We start from the raw sequence: 27025 nt of genomic DNA on the forward strand, positions 1-27025 counted from the left end.
CCAAAATCTTAACCAACTTAACTTAAACTATAGGATTTACCTAATTTACTGAGCCTTTAAATAAAAAAAGACGTAAAACTGTTAAATAATATTTTGCAATCAAAAACTTACAATACAACTTTTTATAACTACACTGATTTTAATAATGTAAGTTTACTTAAGTCATCAAGATGACATAGTTTCGATACTAATATTTAAGTATTTAAAAAGCAGGTAGTTTACTTTTAAACAAGGTAGAATGTTTGGTTAGTGTTTTTACAAATGATAGTGGTAAATTTCACATTTTAGAAATATTTTAGTGTCTTTTAATACTAAAACTATGTAGTAGTTGTTAAACGGTTTTGGATATCAAGGTTTATGTTATAAAGTATTTTGTATAAGTACGGTCTAATTGTTAAACGTGATTTTTTTATTGATAAACTTATTTGCGTTCTAAAAAATTTATTTGTCTACAACTGATTAGTTTTTTAATTATTTCAAGGATCAATTTAGTAGTCCGATATTTATGCTAGTATAAGTTTTTTTTTGCACAATATAATTTCAAGAATAATATACTGCAACTAAGAATAGCGACACTTTTTTATTCGTAGTAAGAGATAACTATAAAAATTTTGATAAAAGTAAAGTCAATAATACTAGTATTATTAGTTTATTTAATAGGTGTTTTGAAATTCTTTAATTTTAAAAGAAACTATTAACATTCTCTGTATTTTCTCAAGTAGTTTTGAAGAATCAAATACCTTGGTTTTTAACATAAAAAGTAAATTTTAAGAAAAGAGATGCAGCAGAATATATATAGATAAGACCAACAAAAATTAACTTCATCCTAGTTTGTATGAAAATTGTAAAAAAACGACCTAAATAAACTAAAACATTAATGACTTTAAACAATTTTTTTGTAATTTGGCAACAATATTTTGAAACTATTTTATTAATTTATAATAAAGTATAATAATATCAAGCATATAATGAATAACATTTTTGTATTTCATCATCAAAAAAAAATTGCTTTTAATTACAAGTTATCTAAAAGTAATTAAACATTTAAAGCGTTTCGACAAGGTACTCTGAATCCTTTTGAAGAAAAAGTGCAGCTATCCTGCTATTTGTACAAAAATGCAGCTTTTTCAAGTATATTGAACAGCAACGCGTGTGTGAAGAACTAAACAGATATGATTATACGCATGTATGAGAAACAGTTTGTCATTTTTACGTCACAACGGCGCGACTCTCGTTCAAGTACAGGGTTCCGGCCACCAGATGGCTCGCGAGAGTTTCCGACCACGCCCCGATGCACATGTGGTGCTGGTCGTCAGGGAGATTGGGGTCGCAGTTGCGCCCGTGGTAAACGTGCACCATGTCCCTGTCCACCGTAGACATGACTTCGAATTCGGGGGAAACCCCTGTTATGACCTTCTTGTACAAATCAACGTCCTCGCCGCCCCATCCTTCGATGTCAATTCTGATTTTTATTTTATTTTTTAATTCTATAAGTTTTTAGGAAAGCAAAAACTTAAATTTTAATTTAGACGTACTTTATTATAAACTTTTTCAAGTTTATTTTAAATAAAACAAAAAACTTAGTTGTTTATTCTGAAATTTTTGATATACATATTATTTTTATATTACAGATCAAAAATTAAGAGTGTTTAAAAGAAAAAAAAGCTCAAGCTTAAAATTTAAATAGACATTGCATATATTATATGTGATGTATAGTAAGCATATTAACTCTAGCTACATATAGTTCAGTGAATGTTGAATTGTTTGAATTTAATTTAATATTAATTACTCATTTCGTTTTACTAAATATGCTAATTATAATTGTTATTCTTATTTTATTAACGAGCACTGTAACTTACTTGAAACCACCTGACTTTTTATAATCACTTTTGTAAATTGCAGCAATTCCATAGCCGTAGTACAACCAAAATCCGTTGTTTTTGCTGATTTCACTGCCTTTTTTCACCTCGTTTTTCAAAGGTTCGTACAGTAAAGAAGACTTTTTCAGTATTTCAGGGTCGTACTAAAAAAATTATACTTGTAAAAAAGTTATAACATTGACAATATTAGGCCTTCTTTGGTAATTAAAATCTTATCTAGCTAATAAAGTAACTTTGATCATGACAACTAACGCTAAGAAAAACTTTTTTAATTAAAAAATGAATTCTAAATATATCAAAGCAATTTCAAATTGATTTCAATCGGTAACTTTTTATAAGTAGCGGACCAACTTTTATAGAAAAACTTACTTGCGGGGTGCAGTTATTATAAAAAATTGTAGTAGTAAATATAAAATACCGTTTTTTTTAAATTGTTATGAAAAATTCAACAACTAAGCACTATTAATCAGTAATTTACAGCTTTAATCTAAGTTACCACCAAAAAGGGTTGCCTTAATGTTTATAGAAAGTATACTTATTAGCTGATAGGTACATCACACTGATTATTTCTTTGTGGGTCAAAATTTGCCGATCCCTTGTCATAGTCATTGCTTCAGTTTGTTGGTAACTTTTAATTGCAAGTAGAAGCATCTTAACAAAACACTTTACTTAGTACATAGTTTGTACGTTTAAGACGAGTAGTCATTTTGTGGGTCGTACTTAAATGTATTTAAACTGTGTATATGCAAAAAAAAAATTCAAGAAAATTTACAATTAGTCTATTGTTAGCTAAAATTTTATCCTAAAAAAAAATCTTTAATGATGAAAGCTTTTGTGTAGCGAAAATTTTTAGGTGAAGAGAATAATGTTAATTGAGCTTGACGCATTAAAATAATTGCAAACTGTTTATCGAGTTTTGTTTTAATTTGTTTGTGTAGTTTTTATTGTTTTCGTATCTAAAAACATCTGAACAAATACTTTACTTTTATTTTTGTATTCATTAGCGAAGTATTTATTTATTTTTAGGCTAAGCTCGTTTAAAATAATTTGTTTTAATTTAATTACTGTTTAAGTACACTATTTTTGTATTCATTATTTATCACTTTATATTAATTAAACTAAATGCTAATAAGTACTTAAACAATTAAATTCTTTTAAACAGTTCATTATAGTTAAGCATATTTGTGTAGCTAGTGGAAACCTACTTGTGAAAATATAACAGGAAACATGGCACGTTCGCCCCTCACCACGTTGAGTCTGACGCGTCGCAAAAATTCCAGTGTTGGCGCGATGTCCACGTCCAAAAACATCACAATCTCATCTCTGCTCACCTTTTATTGAAATTATTTACACTAGCTTTACTTAAAATTTAACTATATGTAGTTCTTAGCTTTTAACAATATAATAAAGTTTAATTACAAATGTAAGAGCCTAAACTATTAATTGATTTCTTTCTTGTAAAAGAATAGATTAATTTATCGTTTTAATAAATCTATACTGTGGGTAGTAGTCTAATATGCATAAAGAGACACTTTTGCACGAAGACACTTTTGCACGGGATGAAAAAAAAAGTTTTTTTTTACCTTAATTAATTATTTTATTTTTTCTATTACTATTACCCTCGGTCGGTAATTCTTTTTGGTTTTGTCTTTTTGCTTTTCTATAAATTTTGATTTTATCTTTTTATTTTCTTGTTTTTTTTGATTAATAGTTTTTATTAGGTTTTTTTTATCACTGTTACCCATAAACCTTACCCTCGGTTGGTAACTTTTTTTTTTTTTTTTTTGTTATTTGTTTCTACTGTCACTGTTACCCTTAGCCGGTACATTTTATTTTCTTGTTTTTTTTTGTAATGTTTATATCTATTTTCTTTTAATTTTTTCTTATTTTTTCACTCTCGTGCAAAAATGACCTTTTGTGCAAAAGTGAACCTCTGTGCAAAAAGGTCTTCGTGCAAAAGTGTCTCTTCGTGCATATTTGACCCGTTCCGCTACTCTATAAAACCAAAAACAAATCAAGATTTAGCTTAAAAACACAGTAGCACAAACCTTATTATATCACAAAATGTTTAAATTAGTATGTAAGTTAAAAATAACTATACAATACATAACATAAGGCATAAGAATTTTCTTTCTTTGAATGAAATATACAAAGTTGCTCTAATAAATTACATGAGCACAAACACAACTAAAGTCGATTATTAAATAAAAAGCAGCACAAACATAAAAAATGAAAGTTCAGCAAACTCTTTAAATTTTTTTTTTGAACTTAAGTACAAGAAATCAAAAGTTTTATTCATGCCAAAAAACTAAACAATGAAACATACTGTATAAATTTAAAACTTTAACATCAAAAGAGCAATATAATACCCACTAAAAAGTTGTTAACAAAAGAATAAAGAATATGATAGTACTCAGGCAACACAAATTGGTTTAAAATATCTAAAAATAAACACAATAAAGTAGTGTTTTTTTAAATACGCATGAACAAAACTTTCTTCTTGCGCACAGAAAACTAAAACTGAGTATTTTGTAAATACTTTTGTATTGTTCCGTATATTTCTTTAAGTTTAACTTTATTTACAATTTTTTTAACCTTTTTTCATAAAGACAGTTTACAAACATAAGTGTTTTTTATCAAGAGTAAGATATTCTGTAAAATCTAGAGTGAACAACAGGTTTTAAACTTGTAAACTACTGCAATGAAATACTTAAAAGTTGAATTTAAGAACGAAAATAAATATACTAGAGCAGAAATTTTTTGCGGACTTAACTACGTATAAAGCAACTTTGAAAACATTTACCATTTTGAAAATTAGTTAACATTAATATGATTAAAGTTTTCATAAAGTTAAAAATATCTATAAGGTAAAGATTACTACTACACAACGATTTTTAAAAGTACATCAAAATAAAAACATTACAAAACTTAAACAAAAAACTCTTTTTTTTTCTTAAATGAAAAATGAACGTTTTTTAACATAAATTGCAAAAAATAAGTTTCGCTTATTATCTCTAAAAATAGATAAAATGCTTTCGTTAGACTACGTAACAACAAACTTTTAATCAAAAATAAAAAGAAAAAAGATAAGCAAAGGCACCATAACAAAAATCAATAGTTCAATACTAAAGATTTATTAAACCTACTTTCGAAAAAAAAAATTATAACCTATTTTAAGTCATTAAAAGCTAATAAAGTTTTATATCTATGACAATTAATATTAATTATCATTTATTTTAACTTTACATGCTCCAGTTGTTTTATATTTTTTTACATCTATCATTAAAAATTGTATAATTTTGGTGTAAAAAGACTCAGAATAACAGAATTAATATCAGTAAATCGGTTTTGTTTTAGTTATATTTCTTAGGTGTTTGTTTTTAAAAAAAAAACATGGTTTCAAATGAAATTAAGTCGTGTTTTAAAGTTTAATAAGAATGATAACCGAAAGTCTTTTTAACACGTCCCATAATTTTCGAGCGCTACTTTTGTTGTTTAATATACCACCTGTAAAATGCTCCGTTAGCTTTTTTTTTTTGCATTTACCGTTTAAAAATATAATCTTTTTTTTTTTTTAAACCGCCGAACTTCTGCCAAAATGTTTACGGGTTATATAAACTTAGTGTAAAGTCACTCTTTTACTTACACCTAGTTAAAAAATCTTTATTTTAGTTGAAGTGTTTTAAAAAAAATTTTTCATAAAAAATTTTTTTTTTACTTAACACAATAAAACCATTTGTATAACAAAAAAAACTTGTATTCAAAAAAATCAACATAAACGCGGTGTGTTAAGAATATGCAATTTTTCTGCTTCAAGTAGCACAAAGCCATGTTTTAAATTTACGTGATTGATGCAGCTCGTATACAATCACCTTTCTATTTGTTTGTTCAAATTAGAAAATTAAAAGCTCACCAGCTCAATACCGGCGTGCAACCCTCGTGCCCTGTTGAACTTCCCTCCCAACTTCTTGTACCTGATGTCGACTTTCGCGTTTCTCTTGCGGAACTTCTTTATCGTGCTCACTGTCGCGTCGTCGGCAGCTTGATCGTCGCTTTGAAATATGACGAAGACCAGCCGGATTCCGCGCGCGTTTTTCACCAGTACTCTCTCCTCGATGTTTTTTAGAAAGCGCAAAAACCGGTCAGCTACCTCGAAAGTGAAAAACAAATAGATTTGTTATGATTATTAATTTTTTATTATCTAAAACTTTAGAAAAAAAATTGGGTTACTTATTAGAGAATATCAATTTACCTAAAATACTTTAAATATGATTTAAGTTTTATTCTTTATATTTAAGCCTACAAAAATTTTTACTAAATATTTTTAAGCTATGCATACTATTTCAAAACCTGACAATATAAAATTAGGAACTATTATCGTTACAGTTTTAAATATTTCAAGTCGACTTTAGTTGTACATACTTTGAAAAGCAAATGGTATAAAATTGCTTTTACTTTTGAAATGGGCATTATGAGGTTAATGACGTCACTATTAGCATCAGAAACAATTCTTTTCAAAGCTGGTTTGCCCTCACTGTAACTTCGTTCTAATTCAACCGTAGTAAATGAAGTTTCGTGTTCTTTTTCCTTGATGTTTAAAAAAAAGTTTTATACACGCTCAATTTAGTTTTTGTTTTTAATTGTTACAAAGTAACTTCAACTATACAAAGTTATGAATTTTTCGTCTTTAATTTTAAGCATAAGAGTTTTTTCTTCATGATATGACAATTTTATAACCATTAAAATAATTAAACTTTACAAGTTTATAATTAATTCTTTTAGATTTTTTCTAATGAATACGTTACATCTAGTAAATTATTTTCATTATCAACTTAATTTTTATTAATTTTAAATAATTTATAAGTATTCTCTACATAATCTAATGCCAAACTAGTTTTTACATAAATATATATATTTTAATTCGGTAATTAATTTCAAATAATAAGTACAAACGTTTATAAAATAAATCAATTTTTTACTTTGAAAGTGACGATGTACCTTATTCCATGATAAGCGTCTTCATGTTTGAATACATCTACAAGCTCTAAATTCTTGTTTTTTCCAACGTCTGCAACTTTAAAGTTAAATTTCAGGCAAACTTACAAAAAAACAAATTTTTAATTAAGTTTTTGGTTCAAGCATAAATTCACTTTTATTTAATACTTTTTGTTATACTTTATTGTGTCTACTGTTAAAATTTAAATAGTATCAACAATAAAGCTTTCAAGCGAGACCTGTATCTTTCACGAAACTTTTCGCGAAATTTTCAACTTGTTGCAACTCGTGCCGCCACATCCCGTTCAGCCCGATTCTCGGTTCCTGATTTATCATCTCGTAGTTGTGCTTGCCCGTCAGATACCTCCACCTTCTGCTCACGTCTTCTTCGGGCTTTCTCGGTCGGTAAATAAAAGATCTGTGGTAGAAAATAATAATGTTTTTTTTAAATTCTATTTTCAATACATTTATATACACACACCTACTTTGATCTAAATTAAGTTTGAAATATATTAAATTAAACACAATTATTTATCTTAGATTTATTAGTTTAGATGAAGTAATTACTATCATGTAAGATTTTTTTATAACTATTTTTCTTTAAAATTTTTTTATTTATTCTTATACAACTAGCTTTCAAAGTTACGCAGTCCGCAAAAACTTTTTTTTTATAAGTTCGGCACACGAAAGAATTTTTATCAGATTTTTTAAACTTAATGTAAGTTTATTTAAAAGAGTAAAGCTAGATGTGATTTGCAATATACTAATTTATCAGGTTTTGTTTAAAAAAAAACTTATTGGAAAAGTTATGTACTTAAAGTTATTGTGATAAGTAAAGCTTTTTGAAAATTTTAATTGCCAAAACTAAACCGTTTTTGTTTAATTTACAAACACTTTAATTAAAGATGTGTAAAATAACTAAAATGTAAAAAAGCGTAATGCTAGTTTAAGGTCTAGTTTTAGAAAAACTGAAGGTTAGTTGTCGAGTAAAAAAAAAGTTTGATTAAACTTTTTGGCGGTTAACCAACAAAGTAAGCATAGAAATCTATTTTATTGCAATTCTAATCATTTTCGAAAAGGAACTAGTATCACTTCGTAAAAATCCAAATTGTATAAATTTGTCTGGACAAGAAATTAAAAGGTGTCCGTGGTGTGCCACTCGATAAGTGTAAGGTTCTTCGTGCACCAGGTCTTAGGGTCAAATATTTTGAGCGCTTTTTTATAGTTCAATATACTATAGTTTTTAATAAAGCACAAGCATTTAATATTTTGAGAAAATTCAGCTTTAATGATATTTTGCTTTTGAATCACCACATAATAAATAAGGTTTTCATAATTAACAAATCTAAATTAAAGTCCCTAAAAGCTATGTTGTTCACTACTTTGCCCGTGTATTAATTAACATACAGATGTTATTAATATTTTTCGCGTTTTAAATAAAATAACAAAAGCTTGAAAACTAATTCGATTATTTAAAGTAAAACAGCATAAAATAATTTTGTATAACCAATAAACATTGGCAAAAGTCGAATAATTTATAAATTTAGGTTAATATGAAATTTAGCACTACCAACTGCATTATGACAACTCAATAGAATGTTTTATTAGTGTAGCGCTGGGAAACAATGCTAGCTTTCCTTGTATTAAGTACTTTGCAAATTGTTGTTAATGTTTATCTAAAATTAATTAGTAATTTTATGTTGTTTTTATAAAACATCTAACAGTTGAGAAAGTTACATATATGTGTGTAATATGTATGTAAACACACTGTGTGTGTATATGTCAAGTATTAACTTTCTATATTTTAAATATAATGAAGAACAAGTACTTAGTTATAGACCTGTAATAACTTTTTTCAACTTTCATTACTTTTTGGTCAATTTCAGGTCCATTTTTTAATATATTTTCATTGCATTCGAACTTTCTGTGATAAAACATTTTTGTAACTTATTTATATTTTAAAAACATGTTTTGCTCTACTATAAACAGTAAAATAGTAGTTGCACTAAAAGAGTACTTATTTTTCAAAAATTATAAGTTAGTTTAAATTAATTGTACAGAAAGAGTATAAATTAAATTTAAATTGCCTTAGAAATGGTAAAAAAATTAGGCAAGCATGCAAGTTTAAAACTTATTTTTGAAAGTTTTAGCTCATTTTAAGAGTATAATAGAAAGTTATGAGAGACTTACTTAGTACAATTGTTTCTTCTTATGTAATCTGTAAAGCAAATATGAGTAATAAAAAAGATACTTTCTACTTTGATAGTATACATTCTGAAAGATTTATGTAGTACATTATGTATAAAGTACTTTTAATAGATTTAGTATAAAATAAAGTCTTTATTTTTTAATGTTTATGGTATATGTTATTGTAGGGGACAGGTCCCTTTTGCACGAGCGTCACTTTTGTACGAGGTTAGGGTCTGAGTTAGGTTTAGAGTCAAGGTTAGAGTTAGGGTCGAATTAAGGGCCGAATTAAAGGATAAATACGTGCAAAGTGACGCCGTGCAAAAGTGATACCCTACCGTTATTATGTATCACTCAAAACGGTTCATATGTTTTGTTTGTGTGGTATTTAAACTGACTTATCAGAAAATAAACACAGTTTTAGTTAAAATCTATGTTTTGTCTTTATATTTGAACGTGTAATACTCTACTTATTTAAGAAAAAGTCTTAGATTTGATAATAGAAAAAATATATAATTCATTTCTAAGCATAAACTTCTGCTATTATTTTAAATTCTCTAGATTTATAAAAAACTTTAATTAGACTTACTTAGACGGTTAGTATTACCATTTGTTATTTTAGACTAAAAGTAATAAGTACTTTAAATATATTACTTTTTTAAAGAGTCAAATCAAAATGTCTACAGCAGCTTACTAAGCAATATATAAGTGTTTAAAGAATTTTAAACGGACTATAAATACTTTTGATACATTTTTAGTTTATATATTCGTATGAAAATAAAGTACTGCTTATAATTATAAGTGGCTATTTAAGATACAAATTTGTATGATTTTTGAAGTCTGATTTTTATTGAAACTATTAAAAATAACATGCTATCCTTTTTTTTAAGATACATTTGCCAATAAAGCACGAATGACACTTAAGAAAAACCTTCTTAAATATTTTTTTTGCACTAATATCTAGCATTTTATTTGAGCTTATAATAAAAATCCTTTTTTACAGCTAATACAATAAAACTGGGTTCAAGTTTTAAAAGCCGTGCTTCGTAATTGTAATAAATCTTTTTAGACTTTTTATATACACTTAGTACTTATAAAAATATTCTGTATTTATAACTAACTGTTGCAAGTTGTTCTACAACTTTATCAGAACACTGAAACTTAGAGCTAACAAAGTACTTACTTTGAATAGATTGAGCGTGTTCCAAAACAAATTCAGTTGAATACCATCCTATGCCAATGAAAAATAGATTAAACAGTGACCCTTTCAATATGTTTATCATTACAAAAGATAACTGTAAAAACATCAGTTAAGTTATCAGATTTTCTTTAAGTTGTTAGTATTAGTATATGGATCTTTAAATAAAATTTTTAACCAATTAAATAAAATAGTAGTTACAGAGGTATATGATTAAAATTCATGCAGCTAACAAAAAACTTTTTTAAACTGTTCTAACGTTAAAAATTAACTTTGTTAATTGCGTTTTATTGAAATAATATAAAAGTCAACATTATATTTACAAACGTTAAGCATTATCAAAAAATTACATGACAATTAAAAAATTACAAATTTTATAAAGAGTTTGTCTCATTTTAATGATAGTAGTTTGAAGTAATGAATACCACTTGTCTTTTGTTTTAAAACTTTCATACATCAATGAATGTTTGACATCTTTACTTTAAAATATCATGCTATTACATTTTCAATATTACAAACACTAATGTACAATTTCATTCTTAATGAATAAAGTGTTTAAAAAAATGTGCTGCTTTTTTATTCTAGATAAGATTTTTGTATTATTTAAAAAAAAATAAAAACTTGATCTTTTTAAATAATTTATCTCAATATTTTTAGAGCTTTGAAAATAAGTAGTTTTATTGTAATGGTTAAACGTTTAACTACTGTTACTATTTTATAACATTAGGTAATTGTTCTGTTTTTAATTAGTTTCCTTACTATAGAGTAAATTCAAAAGTTAAAATATTTAAATAAAGGAAAACTTTTAGTTTGCATTAAGAAAAAAATCTTGAAACATGTTAAAAAATTGCTTCAAAAACTACTTCAACAAACAAAGTATTCTCACTGGCAACTTCAAATGGTTTATAAATCTTAATCAATACTATCAATATCAAAACTAACATATATATATGTATATATATACATAATAAAATATATTTCTAATAAAGTATAAACCGATTTTGTAAACAAACCTAGTTAAAGTTTTTTTCATTTTTTAATTTTTCGTAAACTTTTCAAACTTAATTATGCATTTATATAATCATGATTGTTGTAAATAGAAAAGTATTTAGAAAACTCGTGTATATATAACGATAGCTATACACTTAAATATTAAATAATTCACACTTATAAACTAATCACTAAATCTAAGTACATATTTTTATAAAAACGTTTTATCAAGTAGATCCTGTTTATAATGTTAATTTTCTAAATACACGTTTACCATAACGTGAAAACGTTTTTTATGCTTTTTTTTATTCTACTACCTTTATTCTACTAAAAAATATGTTAAGTTCTATCTTGCTTCTTAATGCTTTTTATATTTTTAATAGCATTTAATTTCTCAAAAAAATATATCATTATAAAAAATAGATACTTACACTGACTTTTTGTTAAAAACTGTCTATTAACTTATAATTTTTGTATTTTCAATTAAATATTTTGATCTTAGAAAGATATAACTTTAACCTGCTCAGTTGTTTTTACTTTACTTAGTTGTTTGAACTTTAAAAAAATTTAAAACAGACTAGTTACTTTTTTTTTTTGATGCTTTACTTTTTTAATAAAATTTTAAGTAAACAACTAAGTCTTTTTATAACTTCTTGTTTTTAAAAATAGCATTTTGAAATATTTAAGGTCCGCTTATAATTTTCTTAAGAAGCGAAATTATGACTTAATTGTTATTAGTAGTAGTAAAGTAGTTTAGGAGTTGACTAAATTAAAAAAAATTTTCTAGATAAGTATTTGATACTCTAAAAACTAAATCTGTAAAACTGTTAGCCTTGATTTTCTTATAACTTTCTTCTATTAGTTTTATAAATTGTATAAACAATTTTTTATAAAAGTTAAAAATAAAGTTAATTTTTTTTAGTTCTGCTATTTATTTTAACTTGTATTTTTAAAAATTAGCATATTCTTTTGTTTAGTTGTTTTTGAAATTGGGTCAAAATTTTATTCAAAAACTTTAAAACCAGATTTTTACCAATATCTTAATTGATTTAACTGCCAATAGGTTGAAGTTGTATTGAAATCGTGGTAGATATTTTTTTTTACTCAAATTGACTGATTAAACAATATTTTTAGTATCATTTAAACTATAAGTTTTTCTTTAAAAGCTTTTTTTTTTTAATTCTTCATTTAAAAAATAAAATTTATTCATAGCAATTTAACTAAACTGCAAAAATACTAAAACATTTCTTTGAACTGTAAATCCAAATCTATGTTTTAGTTACTACTTTCTATTTTAAATTGCATCTAGGTTTAGCTGCTATAGTGAGGAAGCAATTAAAAACGAACAACATTCGCTTTTCAAAAGTTAAAATGCTTCTTTTGAAAAAAAAGCTCGCTTTATCTCATTTTAAAACAGCTAGTATATCGATAGAAACCTCGAGCATTAGTGTTAAAATTTAAACTCATAAGTTAATCGAAAAAATAATTTCAAAAGTTTTTTTTTAAGTCTAGAGTTTTATTAATGTTTATTTTACCACAACTTTGTCACTTTAATAGCTTTAGATGAATAACTCTTCTTATAACAACACTTTGTAAAAATTTAACCAACTTTAAAGTAAATTAATAAATTAAATTTTGTTGTAACTATTAATTTTTTGAAGATATTTTTTTGACGTAAAACAGTTTAATTATCAGTATACAAACTCATTACTTAGTCTTTAAAAAAATATGTTATACAATTATAAAAATAAAGACTTTTATATCGGTGGTTTAAACTTCAATGTAGAAATAGAGTCATAATAAATACTTGCCATTTTGTTAATTTCTTTACTTTTTTTTTACTAACTTTTAAAAGCTTTGAAAATAGAAACTTGTCAAATGTAAATGTTACTATCTAAAGTTTTAAAACCTAAACAACTTGTTCAGTTATGTATATAGGAAAAATCAGATAAAAAAACCGTAAATAAAAAAATCAAAGTAGAACTTGCAACTAAAAGATTAAAAACATTAATATTTCTAAACCTTAACTACGATAAGAAATACATTACTTGTTCAAAACTTTTATTTAAAACAACTTTTTTGGAGTATTAAACCAATAACAAAGTAAACTTTATAAAATTTATACTTTTAAGTCATGTATTTTTACTTACAGTTTATTACTGTTAAAAATTAACAAGTCAGCTTGATTGACAATTTAAAACTTCAAACTAAATCTATTTTAATGAAAATAAAGTTTTACTATCAAACTAATAATAAGTTGTCTTTATTAGATTTACTTTTCTTTTAACTTATGCTTCGCTACATAAAAATGTCTTAGCTTTTGTTTTAGTCAGCAAAAAAAACTTTACTACAATTTTTTCTGTATTTACAGTTTAAAAGTTTATTAATCTATGCATTATTAGTGTAAACAAAGCAAAGTATTAAAATTTAAATAAACTAATAGTAAAACAATGGTTAATATAAAAAAAAGTCTTAAAAGTATTTAAAACTAGGCATGTCGGTTTAGTTAGTATCTAGCTTGACTGTAATTGTTTACACATAAGTCTTTTGTACATGGTTATACATTGTTTAAACAATGTCTTTGATTAGTGTATTTTATTAATTTTTTTTTTATTTAAAAATAAATTTAAATTAAAACTTTACTAACTAAGATATAAACTAAAGAGATGGTTTTCTATTTTTAAACGTTTAAAAGGGTAAAAATACCATAAATAGCTTTAAAACTTGATACAATCGTGTAGCTTATCTACGTATAAGTTCAAAAATAGCTTATTTTTAATTTTTTAAATAAAAAATTTGTAAAAAAAAGATGTTTTTGTTTTGAAAAATGAAAATTTTCGAATTTATTACAATTGCCCTTTAAAATTTTAACGGTTAATTGACCGTGAGAAAAATTTGTAATTATAAAACATTAAAAAAAAAAAGTTTTCATACTTCAAACAAAGCATTATAAGTCACATTTTCGAAATTAACTGTTTTTAAGAAGACTTTTACTCAAACTTTGTTGTTTTAAGAAGTTTGTACTAACTTTAAAAATAATCTGTTTTTATTAAAAAAGCCATTTTAATGAAAATATATCATTTATAATGTTTATCGAAACTATGAATTAACTTTGACTTTTCAGTAAAATATTTTAAACAAAATAAAAATATAGCTAAACCTAAACATAGCTTTTTAATATGGAATAAAATTTCTGCTTTTTTTCAATTACGTAAAGTATTGATTGATTTAAAAAAGGTAAAAACTTTGATAACTACAATCTATGATGCATTTTTGCTGCTTTATCTCTCACAATTAAACAAAAAAGTTAGTTTTAATAAAAAGTTCAAAAAGTTCGAATTAGATATACTTTATTAAAAACAAGAATAGTTTAACCTCACAATTCAAAAACCATAAAATAAATTTTAAAAAAACTACCAATGAGGTCAACTAGCCAAAAATAAAGACTAATAGATCATCAATTGAAATACTAACTTTACTGATTAGTTAATTGATCAAAGTTAGTAAGTTAATTTGTAAAAAAACCTAATAAATGAAAATGTTTAAGATACTAAATTTGCTTTAGTTTTAATCAAATTAATTATTAAATGTTCGTTTTGATTTTTAATTATTTAAATTAAATTTATTAAAATCGAGTTCCTTGGGTAAATATTTTATACTAATCTTTTAATTTTAATTAGTACTTTAAAACAATTTTTTATTTATTGTTAATTAAAAAAAAGTTACTATGTTTACAATTAGAATCTGAACTATTGTTTTTTTACTTTGGTAAGGTATTTACACTTACATTCAGAGTTGAATACTTTGAAGATAATTTTTTTATCTGCTTATACAGCTCGAGTTCCATATTGCACAAAATATAATTTACACCAACTGCAAAAGAATCATAACCTGAATTTACTAAAAGTTTTAAAAAGTTTTTTGACTGTTTTATTGAAGCAATATAAAAAAGTTTAATTGAACCATGTGACAATATGTAGTCTAGTTATCACAACAAATTGGCAATCGCACTACTTGTAGCGTTAAATCTACATGTTTACGGCAATGAAAACAACTGCTGACAGAAGTACTTTTCATGGCCTGTTTTACAACAAAAAGAAAACAATAAAGTTTAGTTTTACTTATTCTTTTCAAGTTCTTAGAACCAAAATTTTTCATATAGTTGAAAAATTTATTCAAACTTAGAACAAAGATCTTACGAAATTGTAAATAAACTCAACTCTATATTTGATATTGAATGTTATTTTCTTCAAATACTGATTATTACCTTAATCAATAAAATACTGACTGAACGCTATATTGAACTTTAAACATTATGATTTATAGCAAATAATTTTTTACATCTTAACTGTTTTCACTAATTTTACAGCTGAACAAAAATAAAATTTTGTAATAAAAAAGCAGAATTTTTGATTTCAAAGCATACAAAATTTTTACTAATACTATAAATCAACTTTTAATATAACACACTGTACTTTAATACACTACAGAAGTAACAGTAAAAATATCTGTTGCTTTATCTTTTTCTTAATCTAGACCTTTTTTTTCTCTCTTTTTTTCGTACTTTAAGAAATTAAGTTGTTGATACTAAACATAAAAAAGTAAAATATTGCCGACGCAATTATAATCTTAGTAAAACAAAACTTACGCACTAAAAAATGTTTTTAAACTGGATGTTATACATGATAAAGCTATCTCAATTAGTTTAATTGTCAAAAGCTGAGTTAATATATATAACAAAAAAATTATAGTGACAAAAAAAAATTAAATGAGTATAAATTTTTTTAATTTACTTTTTTCTAAAAATAATTAACTGCTTTACTCTTTTTGTTGTATGTTAATTATGCTAAATGAAATAATAAAATGAAAAAAAATAATTTAGGTTGTCGATTATTTTATCTTTTACGCTAGACAGTCTTAGTTTTGATATTTTTTGAGTTTAAAATTAATTAAACTATTTTAAAATAAAAATGTTTTATGCTTTAACTTAACTAGTATTTACTAGCATACAAATTTATTTATTAACTCAAAAAAAAACGTAACTATATTATACTAAAAAATATAAACTATACTATACTAAATTTACGGTACACTACATTTTAATAAAAAGCTTTTATTTTTTGTGCAAAGTAAAAATAAGAGCTTAAGTTTACAAGCGTAACTTTTCTAAAGAAAGCCTTTCAAAACCGTTTTCAATTAAGCTTTACATTGTTAAAAAGTTTTGTTATAAATAGAGTCAGAACGACAACAAGCATCTCATTTATTCATTTTTACGTTTGAGTACTTATCAGTAGTGGTCAAGTTTACATTGTTTGCAGAAAAGTTTAATTATTCAATTTGTGTACAAAATTTTTTTATCTTTAGAATGTTTTGATCTAATTACATATCCGAAACTATTTGTGTAAGATTTATAAAATGTTTTTCTTATGCGACTATCTCGGTTTTTATATTCAAGAAAGCTTGTGCTTCAAAATTTCATTGTTTTACAAGTTTATGTTTGTTTTAAGTTTTATATATATCTTAATGAAAAATGTACGAATAAAAGGTTTACAAAAAGTAAATGCTGAGAAATAGTAGTTTTTTAATCTTATAAAAGTATCTACGCTTACAAACATGGTCAATATACTTTATGTGCAAAAGAAAAAACTTTAAATGTCGTCAAACTACAAAAAATTAATTAAATATAACTGTCTAGTTTAGAAATTTTGTTGTGAAGAAGTATTCAAAAAGTACTTATTATATTTTTTCGCATATATAAGAAATTTAACATATCGATTTAAACTTGTGTTTTAAACGAAAACGTTTTATATTTCTTTATCATTTTATGTTTAAGTTACTTAATACAGAACAAAAATATATATGTCGTTAAGTATGTATTTAAGAGAAAAAGTACACATAAGATGTTATACTTATAAATAAACTCGCAAAAACGTTAAGACTATTCAGTTTATCTAGAACTTAGACGAGGTTTTAAAAATTAGACTTCGATGTATTTGCTTAAAAAGTTATAAAAAAGTTTTGAAATTCTAAATTAATGATCTGAACTAGCTGATGAAAAGATTAGTTCGTACAGTTTTGTTCAATCAATTTTCTGAAAGTTTAAATGCATACCTGATAAGTATAATACTTACGTCAATAGATTTTAATGAATCCTAACGTACTCTGAATACAAAATTGTTTTTTAATGTAGTTAATTTTAAATTAGTTTATCTGGTTAATTCATTAAAATAAAATTCTAAATAAGTAAAAAAAAATTTTTGAAATGTTAAGTATATAACTTGTTTGGTAATAAATCTAAAATGTTTGTTTTGTGTGTGTTTTTTTTTCGTTTTCTGTTTTTTTAAGTATTTTATAAACTTTTAATACTAAGCTAAATTCATAAATTTGTACTAAGTTTCCAAAAGAAAATTCTTTAGCTGTACGAAATATTTTATGATTATTTGCACTCTTTTACCTAAAAAATTTATAAAAAGGCAGCAGAGCTTTGAAAGTTATCTTTGATAAGACTCATTATATTTTTAAATATCTGTAACACTTATTGTAGGTTATAACTATATTTTTTTTTCTAATCAGCATGTTAGAAGTAAAAAGACTAAAGAAGATATACTATCTGTTGCAATACAGATTTTTTTATTCGTGACCGTATATTACAAAAATAAAAGCAGTTACTTTTATAGCCATTTTTATGTTAGCACTTAGATGCATGCATTCTAAGAAATATGATGATAGTGTTAGAAAATTAAAACAGAAAAAAATGTTTAAAGTCTGTATCTATACGAATTAGGTATTGTTATGTTTAAATATAACAATAATTTGTAACCAGCTAGCTTTATTGGTTACTTTAAGAGTGTTAAAAATATCCACAGTTTTCATACCAGGTCTTCAGAAACAAATTTTCACCTACCAGATTCAACAACAAGAGTGGACATGAATTCATAGGGTACCATTATAGTAAATTATGTACTGAGCTACCATTATATTTAATAAATATAAATAATTTTTGAAAGTTCCAGAATGACCTTAAAAGTTGCTTATTAAATAGTGATTATCAAGGTCATAAGTGATCATTATTTTTTTTGTTTAATGAGTTAATAATAGTTGTCATTTAATACCCAATACCTTCGTGCAAAAGTGTCTCTTCGTGCATATTTGATCCGTTACCATTTACTCTCTGTTAAAAAGTACAACTATCGCCAAATCTTTATAGGGGCATACTAGAGAAGTATATATATTTATATATAAAACAGTTTGTAAATATTCTAAAATTAGTTCAAAATAAAAATCTTAATAAATAATCTAAAGTAATCTAAAGAATAACCAGATAAAAAATGCTGCGATTTAGACAGAACCTTTGTTATTGTAACCAAACAAACCTACTTTTGAATTAAGGGTCATTATTGCACGAGAGTAAATAAATAAATAAAATATAAGAAAAAAAATAAGAAAAAAATAGATAAATTAATTTTTTTAAAGTTACCGACCGAGGGTAAGGGTTAGGGGTAACAGTGATATCAAAAATAAATAATAGAAAATAAGAAAAAAAGTGTTAGAAACAATAATAAAAAAGTAAATAAAAAACAGTTACCGACCGATAGTAAGGATTAGGGATAACAGTGACAAAAAAATAAATAAAACTTATAAAAACTACTAATCAAAAAATACAAGAAAAAAATACTGACTGAGGGTGAAGGTTTAGGGGTAATAGAGTCAGTAAAAAAAAGCTCAACCCGTGCAAAAGTGTCTTTGTGCAAAAAACACCCCTTGTGCAAAATTGACGCCGTGCAAAAGTATCTTCGTGCAAAAATTTCCATTTGTGGATATTAAACTCCTACCTGAGTTAAATGTATAAATAAATGGTAAGCTGAGATTAATGTCTCAAGTTAACATACAATAAATTACTATACTTTTCTGAAAAAAGCTAAAAATATTATTTTTTTAGGTTTGCACATGTCATTTTCTTCTTTATATTTACATTTTGTGTTAAAAAAGTTTTTAAATAAATATAAAAATCTTTTAAAGAAGATTTTTTTTTGTTTTTATAGTTCATTTTTATTGTTTTTCGGTTTTTCATAAAATTCATAATAAGTAAATTTTACACTTTTTATTTTTGTATCATTATTTAGAAAAGTTAAGTTGAGTTTATAGTTAAACTCAGTTCTTTTCAAAGTAATAAAAGTTGTATAACTTATTTTTTATTTATTTATTCAAATATAAACTTCTTAAAGTGTTTCAACCAATTACAAAGAAAAAAATAGAAAAGTTAAACTTATAGCATAAGATACTGATAAAATTCAACGTAAAATTATTTCAGCTTGTTACAATTTTGCCCTCTTTAAAAAAAAATTGACCTATACTTCCAGTATTTTCATGTCTGCTGTTAGTATTGTTTATCTCGTTTTATAAATTAAACTAAAGCTAATTTTTATGTTAGGCTTTAATATAATTCAAAGCCTAAAAGTCTTTTTAAGTTCAAAATGTGCTTTACTTCTATTTTTATTCGTTTTAGTTTTATGCTTTGACTGTATTTACATTTTTATCTTATTTATTATACAAGTTTTTGAGTGCATTATGAATAAACATTTTTAAGTAAACACATTACTTAGCTAACTTTCGTTTAGTTTTTATTTATATCTTCCAGGACATTACTTTAAAAGTATCCAAGTGGTGTACTACTCCATAAACGAAAGGTTTTTCGTGCACTAGGTCCTAGGACCCAACAATTTGAGTACTTTTTTTTGTTGTTCAACAAACAATATATTGTTTCATTTTGTTGATTGTTCTATCTCTTAAGGTTGAAAAGTTTAGATTTAAAAATCTATTTTCTTAGCTATTAAGAAATTGTAAAAGTATGTGGTGTACGACTCGATAAAGGTTTTTTTGTACACCAGGTCCTCAGACCAAACTTTTTGATCGCTTTTTTATCGTTACCTAAACAATATATTAGTAAATCTTTTTGAACACGATAAAAATCAATGCTTAAACATTTTGGTCAAAGGAGCATTCAGTATATTATCATAAAAAGGAAAAATGTCCATAATTATCATATAAGAGGTCTTCAGAAACTTTTTTTTCCTACTTAGATTCATTAGCAAAATAAGTCATAAATCGCTATTCTACCATGGTAGTAAGTTATGGACTAAGCTACCATTGTATTTGAAAAATATAAGTCATTTTTGAAAGTTCCAGGATGAACTTAAAATTCATCTATTAGATAAGGATTATCGAGGTCATTAGTGATCATTGCTACTCGTCTATTTACTTTTGTTTAGGAGTTAATGGTATTTGTCAATTAGTACTAAAATTTTTTGCTCAAAAGTTCATTTGTTTGGTTGCAATAACAGTGGTTTAGTTTCGACTGAATTATTTTCTATCTGGTTATTCTTAAGATTATTTTTTAAGATTAATATTTTGAATTAAGTTCTGAATACTTAAAACTTTTTTTTCTTTTGCATGTCAATGTAAAAAAATGTTTGTAGATGTATATATTTTAACAGAAAATTAAGTATTTAGATAGTTAGCTCAGATTCGCTTTTCAAGCAAACTTATATTAAAAAATCTCTTTTTCTAAGAAAAAGAAAAAAAATCTTTTTTTAGTTTGCAAATATTTTTTGCTATCTATTTTTACACTTTTAGACTTAGGCAAATATTACTCATCTTCATATTTTTATTTATAAAAGTTAATTTCGGTTATAGTAAAATTCACTTCTATAAAACTTTTAAAAATTATACAAAATCTAATTTATGCTTAAAATTGTAAAATTCTTTCTACTTTACAAGTAAAACTAAAAATAAAAAAGAAAAATTACACTTTTAGCTTAAAATACTGATAAAATTTTATACGTAAACTACAACTCCAATCACCCCCGACAAATACTAAAACAAGTACCTGAAACAATAAACAGAAGATTATTAAAACTCTCTAATAACGAAGAATCCTTCAACAATGTAAAAAATGAATACCAAAAAGCATTAAATTCGGCCAATTATAAAAACACCTTAAAATACGATAAGACCACTTTACCAGAAAGAAATAAAAAACAAAGAAAAAGAGACATAATATATTTCAACCCACCATTCAGTCTTAATATAACTTCCAAAATAGGCAAACAATTCTTAAACCTGATTACCACCCATTTCACAAAAATTCAACCGAAACACAATTAAAATATCTTACAGTTGTACAAATAATTTCAGAAGTAAAATTTTAGCTTACAACAATAAAATATTAAACAAAAGCAATATAGACGATAAAAGCATTATAAAAGATAAACTTTGTAATTGCCGTTAAGAACCTTGCCCTTTAAATAAGGAATGCCTAGTGACAAATATAGTATACAAAGCAACAGTAACATCAAATAAAACAACAAAGCAGTATATATGATCCACAGGAAATATTTTTAAACAAAGATACAGAAACCACAAATCATCATTCAACAATATTTAACAAAAGACACACAACAGAACTAGCGAACTACATATGGAACTTAAAAGGTAAGAATACAGACTACAAAACTAAATGGGAAATATTAAACAGGACAAAATCAAAATTCAATACTAAATTCGGCTGCAAACTTTGTAACTTAGAAAAAATAAAAATCGAAAAATCAGATAAGAACGTAACACTACACAAGAAAAGCGAAAGACAAAACGTATGCATCCATTACCAAAAATACTTTTTTAACGAAAATAAAACCAACTAAATATTAAAACAGAATAAAATTGAAGCAGCAAACACGAGTATTTTATGATATTTTTTCAACAGTCTAAAAAAATGTTTAATAGATTAAAACATTTTTCCAAAATAACCTTTCTAAACTTTCCTGAAAGCATAAATTAACATTTACAGCGTATTATTTCAAATTCAGCTAATCGTATAATAAACTGTACCATTACTGAGTCACAATTATTATAAAAATTTTCAAAATCTAAATTTCTGTTTACTATTATAATAAACTACAGCTTACTGAGGAGCACTTGAAATTTTACATTTCATTTGTGAAACAGCTGAATAAACTATAGTTTTTATATAATTAGATAAATACATATATATATATAATAGTTCTTATAATATTAGACAAGTCTTCAATTTATTTTTAAACACAAAATTCTCTTAATTGTCGTTTATTTTTCTTTTGTTTCGTTTAATTGATTGTTTTATTACTGAAGATTTAAACATTTAGATGATAAAAAAGTATGTGTAATAGCTCGTAAGAAGTTGTATAAGCATGTAATGTACGACTCGATAACCGAAAGGTACCTTTGTATACCATGTCCTTTAGACCAAACTTTTTAAGCGCTTTCTTATCGTTTGATAAACAATAGTTTTATAGAAAGATTTTCGGTCATCGAGCTACACACATACTATTTACTTTACCTAGGTCATAGAGCAACTAAAAAAAAATTAAAGCTCAAACCAATTTTTATGTAATAAGTTTTTATCATAATTCTGATAGTTTTTTGGTTATAAATCAAAACAGGTTAAACTTTCAAATGTTAAAATTTTCAAGCACGGTAGTTTTTTTCTGAAGTTTTAGCTCAATTAATTGAGCTTTTTCAGTTAACTTTTGTATTAACAAACACAACTCATAACTTCGATGACCTGTATAGTTTTTAGTTTTCTATTAAAAAATGAAATCAGTTAGTAAATTAACGTGGGTGAAGTTTTTAAATTACATAAAATAAAATTACCTATAAAAGTTTATTCATAACATCTATGACTATAGCAAATTATTTGTTTTACTTATGAGCAAAAGCTCATATTTCTTCTATCGATTACAAAAAAGTTGTATAGTAAAAGTTAACAAAACTTCTTTTTAAAGCATAAGCAGTAAATAGTTTGGTTATAATAAATGCTAATTGTGTCTAGCTAGTATATGATTGTGTTTTAATGTATTTCTAGTTACTTTTGTGCATGTTTATATTATTCTATGTTTAGCAAGTTTTGGTTTGTTGATAAAAAATAACTTATACAAGTTTATTAGTGTGCATACTTGTATATAACCTGTCTTATAACTAGTTTTTATTTTTGCAGAACTTAATTTAAAGCTTATATATATACTTCTTTTTAACTTTTTTAGATAAGGGTTTTTTAGGCGCATAAAAGGGTAGTTTTAGATTTTCAAGTTTAGGGGGCTATAAGCTGATAATGGGGGAGGGGCATAATTTTGAATTTATACTAAATACTCTGGAGTTGCTGATTAAGAGCATAAAGAAAAAAAGTCTTAGGTTTAGGTAGTTTTTGGAGAAATCTTATTAAAGGAGGCCATTTTTTTCTGCATAAGGGCATTAAGAAAAAAGTTATTGAAATCGTGTTTTAAATTGTACTTTAATTTAACATTATACGATTCAGAAGCTTCAGTTTTGTTAATCAGTTTTGAATTTTATTCATGTCATTACAGTAAAGTAATTGTGAAAACTTCTTTGTAAGCTAAATAAAATATTATTGTTTTATGTTACAGTACTAGTTTAATATGCCTTGTCAATAGCTGATTATGCCTTAAGTCAAGTGACAGTGATCACATGTTTGGATTGATGATGTCATTTATATTTGTTGTAGCGCCGGTGAAGATGGGAGCTTGAGCTTTATGATTTTCCCACACTTTGCAGTTTTAATTGTTGATATTTTTGCCTTGTGAGTGTTTTTTTAATGGCGTGTAATCAAGGGTTTTTTTTTATTTAAAAATAGTCTTTTTTGAATAAATAAAAGTTATATGTTAATCGGGCAGGTAAAGTGGCACATAATGATAAACAATCTTTTTTTTTTAAGTTTATCGTTGCAAAGGGTAAAGTTTGACGGATGTGTTTTACCGTAAAAAGCTATATAATAAACATATAGTTGATCAAGTTATACAACTTCATAAGTAATGGTTTTGATATGACTTTCAAAGTTCTACCCGAAACTAAAAGTACAAAAATTAATTAGTTTTAGAATTATTTATATCAACTAAGAAATATCTGAACAAGTGCTTACTTTGAATATTTTCAAAATAATCTTTTTAATCAAAAAGATACACTTTGTTTTTTTATTATCGTGTTTTAAATGATTAGAATTGATGTATTGAAAATGCTCACTTTTAAACACAAAATATTACAAAACCTTTTGACTTAGTAAAAAAATAACAAGTTTTTTTTTGAAGTAAGGTTTTCTAATTATCAGAAAATATAAGAAATTATCAGATCATTGCTCATAAATTTACAAACAGATACCTACTAGTATGTTTATTTATAAAAATAATGGTTTCGAAATGAATTTCAAAGTCAGTCGTACTTGAGAGTGTAAATATTAATTAGTACGAAAACAGTTGTACTTCAATAAAAAGTCTTAAAAAAGTTTGGGTATAAAACTTGAAATCAAGTTTTTGAGTAAAGAAGAAAGTCATTAATTTTTTTCTAAACTTTTAATGGTTAGAAGATTAACAGCAAGCGTTTTATTCGATTTAAATTACTTGATTGTCAAAAATAGTAAACAAAATTTATTAACAAAACAACTTATTGCTGAATTTAAATTTTGTAGTAGTTTATTAAAGTTTTATAATGATTTACTGTTTTTAAAAGATAGTTAAATTAACTTTTTTTACATCAAATATTTAAACGACATTGAAATAAATATATTGATTTTTTGTTTGCTATATCAATATAATACTAACTTTATTAAAAAAGTTGGTTTTTGCTTTTTGGCCAATACATTTTCAATTTTTGTACTTGATTTAACTAACTAAAACACAACTGTTTAGAATATTTTCATTCAATAACAAGCTTTAGTAAATCCTAACAGTACTTAAGCTTACTTTTATAAGTTGTTCAATTTCTTTCTCATTTGAATAATCCAAAAACATTGTTACGTCACTTAAACTTTTGCCTTATCTTCTTAAAGTTATCTTCTTCCATTATGAAAATACGAAAACAAAAACTTTGCAAGGCTTGTAACATTTTAACAACTAAACATTTTAAGTTTCAAGAAAAAATTGTGATTTAGGATGAAACAAATACTAGTTTGCTTGCTCGCACTCAACGCTTTCTGCTCGCTCAGCTTCGGTCAAAGGAAGACGATTTTTAATGTCGAGCCAGATGGTTATTGGCACAAAGTCGAAGACAAGTTCGAACCGGAGGAGTGGATCAACGTGACGAGCGACTGCTACGCGGCGGAATTCTACCAGAGCTGCTACATCAAGCAGTTCCAGAAAGAAATGTCCAACCCGCGCCTCGACCCCTTCCTCCTCGACAAATTGCCCAGGGGCGACTGCGGCACCGAAGGCTGCTGCATTCAGGACGAGGTCTGCTGCTGGCAGGACAGGGCAGACGAGCTTGCGGAGCGAAAGAAGGAGGACTACGCGTGGGTGTGCATGAAGTTTGAATACGAAGGAGAGAACGTGTGCTGCTGGCCCGAAGATGTTTTCTGCTACGAATTCCACTATTGCGAGGGCACAGGTCAGTTTAAGGCGCGGGAGCCGGTCAACCCTTTCCCGTCGCTGAGGAGGAACCGCAACGACGAGGTGGCCGACGAGAAGATGGGAGCCGTGGAGGTGATCGCCGTCGCGGTGTTCTGCATCTTCCTGGTGGCAATTTGCTTCTGCGCGTGTTTCCACAACCGGCAGCCCACCGTTGATTGGGTGAAGAGGAAACGAGACTGGGCGTTTTACGAGCGCAGGTGAGATTTTTCGTGCACACTTGTCAGTGTTGTGACAAGCTGTTTGTCATGACTGTTTTATGCTGTCAAATCGAAGTATTCGAAGCGTTTTTACAAGAATTTTGGTTTTGTAATTGCTCTGAGATTAATGAAATTATTCAACCCATGTTAATTTTTTTTTAGTTATTTAGATGTTACTTTTTTTTTCACAGTTTGTTTTTGTATTTTTATCTTGTTTTATAAACTTTTTGTCACATAAGTTTCAACTTCTTTTGTTTAATACACCATTGAGCGTATTTATTTAAAAAAAAGTTTTGTTTATTTAAATTTTTAAGAATATACATTCTAGTGGGAAATATGCTGATTATAATAAAAAGTAGTTAGATATTTCAAATATCATATTTGTATAGATAAACACAAAATACCAGGTATAGTTCTAAGTTTTTCATTATTTTATAAAAATTTCTACTAATAACATTATAAAAATAAAGCATCTAAGAAAATTCCAGTCATTTTAGTCATAGTTTTTAAAGTATAGTAGTTTACAATTATTTAAATTAAGCTTAACAAAAAAACTTTTACATCAACACATTTTGTATAAAGTTTTAAGCGTCCGACAAAATTGTTTTTCAACTCTTCAAAAGTTAACAAAATATTTCATTAAGTTTAGGTTGAAACACTGTTCATAAAATCAATTAAAATTGATAGTAACACAAATTTTCAAGAATTTTAACTAATTGATTACTTTTACGTTTATTACTAAATTAGAACCAGTTATTTTTCTTTTTTGCACAACCTACTTTATAGTCTATATTTCTTTTAAGTATGATAAACAATTTAAAATTAGCTTATAAATGTATGTTTCAAAAGTAATGAATAATATATAAACTTTTATTTTGTACAAAACATATACTAGATTTTAATTTAATTTGCTTAAAGAGTTTTTTCAGATTACACTAAAACTTCTCATACAAAAATATAGTTTTTTATCGTCAAAAAATAGCGTATTGTAAAATAAGTACAAATCAAAAAGCATTTGCTTTATTGAAACTTACGCACATTTTAAATAGTAAGACAGCTACATGGAGTTCTAAAAATCATTTTACAAATATTTGTTGTACTACGAAAAATAGCTGATAAAATAGGAGA

At 25.4% G+C, this 27025-nt stretch overlaps 1 protein-coding gene across 2 annotated transcripts; it reads right to left on the bottom strand.

Moving 5' to 3' along the window:
* Positions 1-646: 646 nt before the first annotated feature.
* On the bottom strand, positions 647-10353 carry LOC145844046 (chondroitin sulfate synthase 1-like). 2 transcript variants are annotated; one of them, XM_082951377.1, is made up of 10 exons: positions 10246-10353; positions 9066-9093; positions 8716-8799; positions 7115-7293; positions 6860-6954; positions 6336-6467; positions 5794-6030; positions 3086-3211; positions 1860-2023; positions 647-1462 (listed from the first exon to the last, which is right to left on the bottom strand). In XM_082951377.1, the coding sequence occupies exons 1-10, from the start codon at positions 10343-10345 to the stop codon at positions 1210-1212; spliced, it is 1398 nt and encodes a 465-aa protein (XP_082807503.1). In that variant the 5' UTR covers positions 10346-10353; the 3' UTR covers positions 647-1209. The 2 variants fall into 2 exon arrangements, with proteins under 2 accessions (XP_082807503.1, XP_082807504.1); XM_082951378.1 differs by having other exon boundaries at positions 648-1462; positions 6860-6948.
* Between the last annotated feature and the right edge of the window lie 16672 nt (positions 10354-27025).

The sequence above is a fragment of the Thalia democratica genome, chromosome 9 (genome assembly GCF_965202585.1).
Source record: "Thalia democratica chromosome 9, ktThaDemo2.hap1.1, whole genome shotgun sequence".
In the NCBI taxonomy this organism is placed as follows: Eukaryota; Metazoa; Chordata; class Thaliacea; order Salpida; family Salpidae; genus Thalia; species Thalia democratica.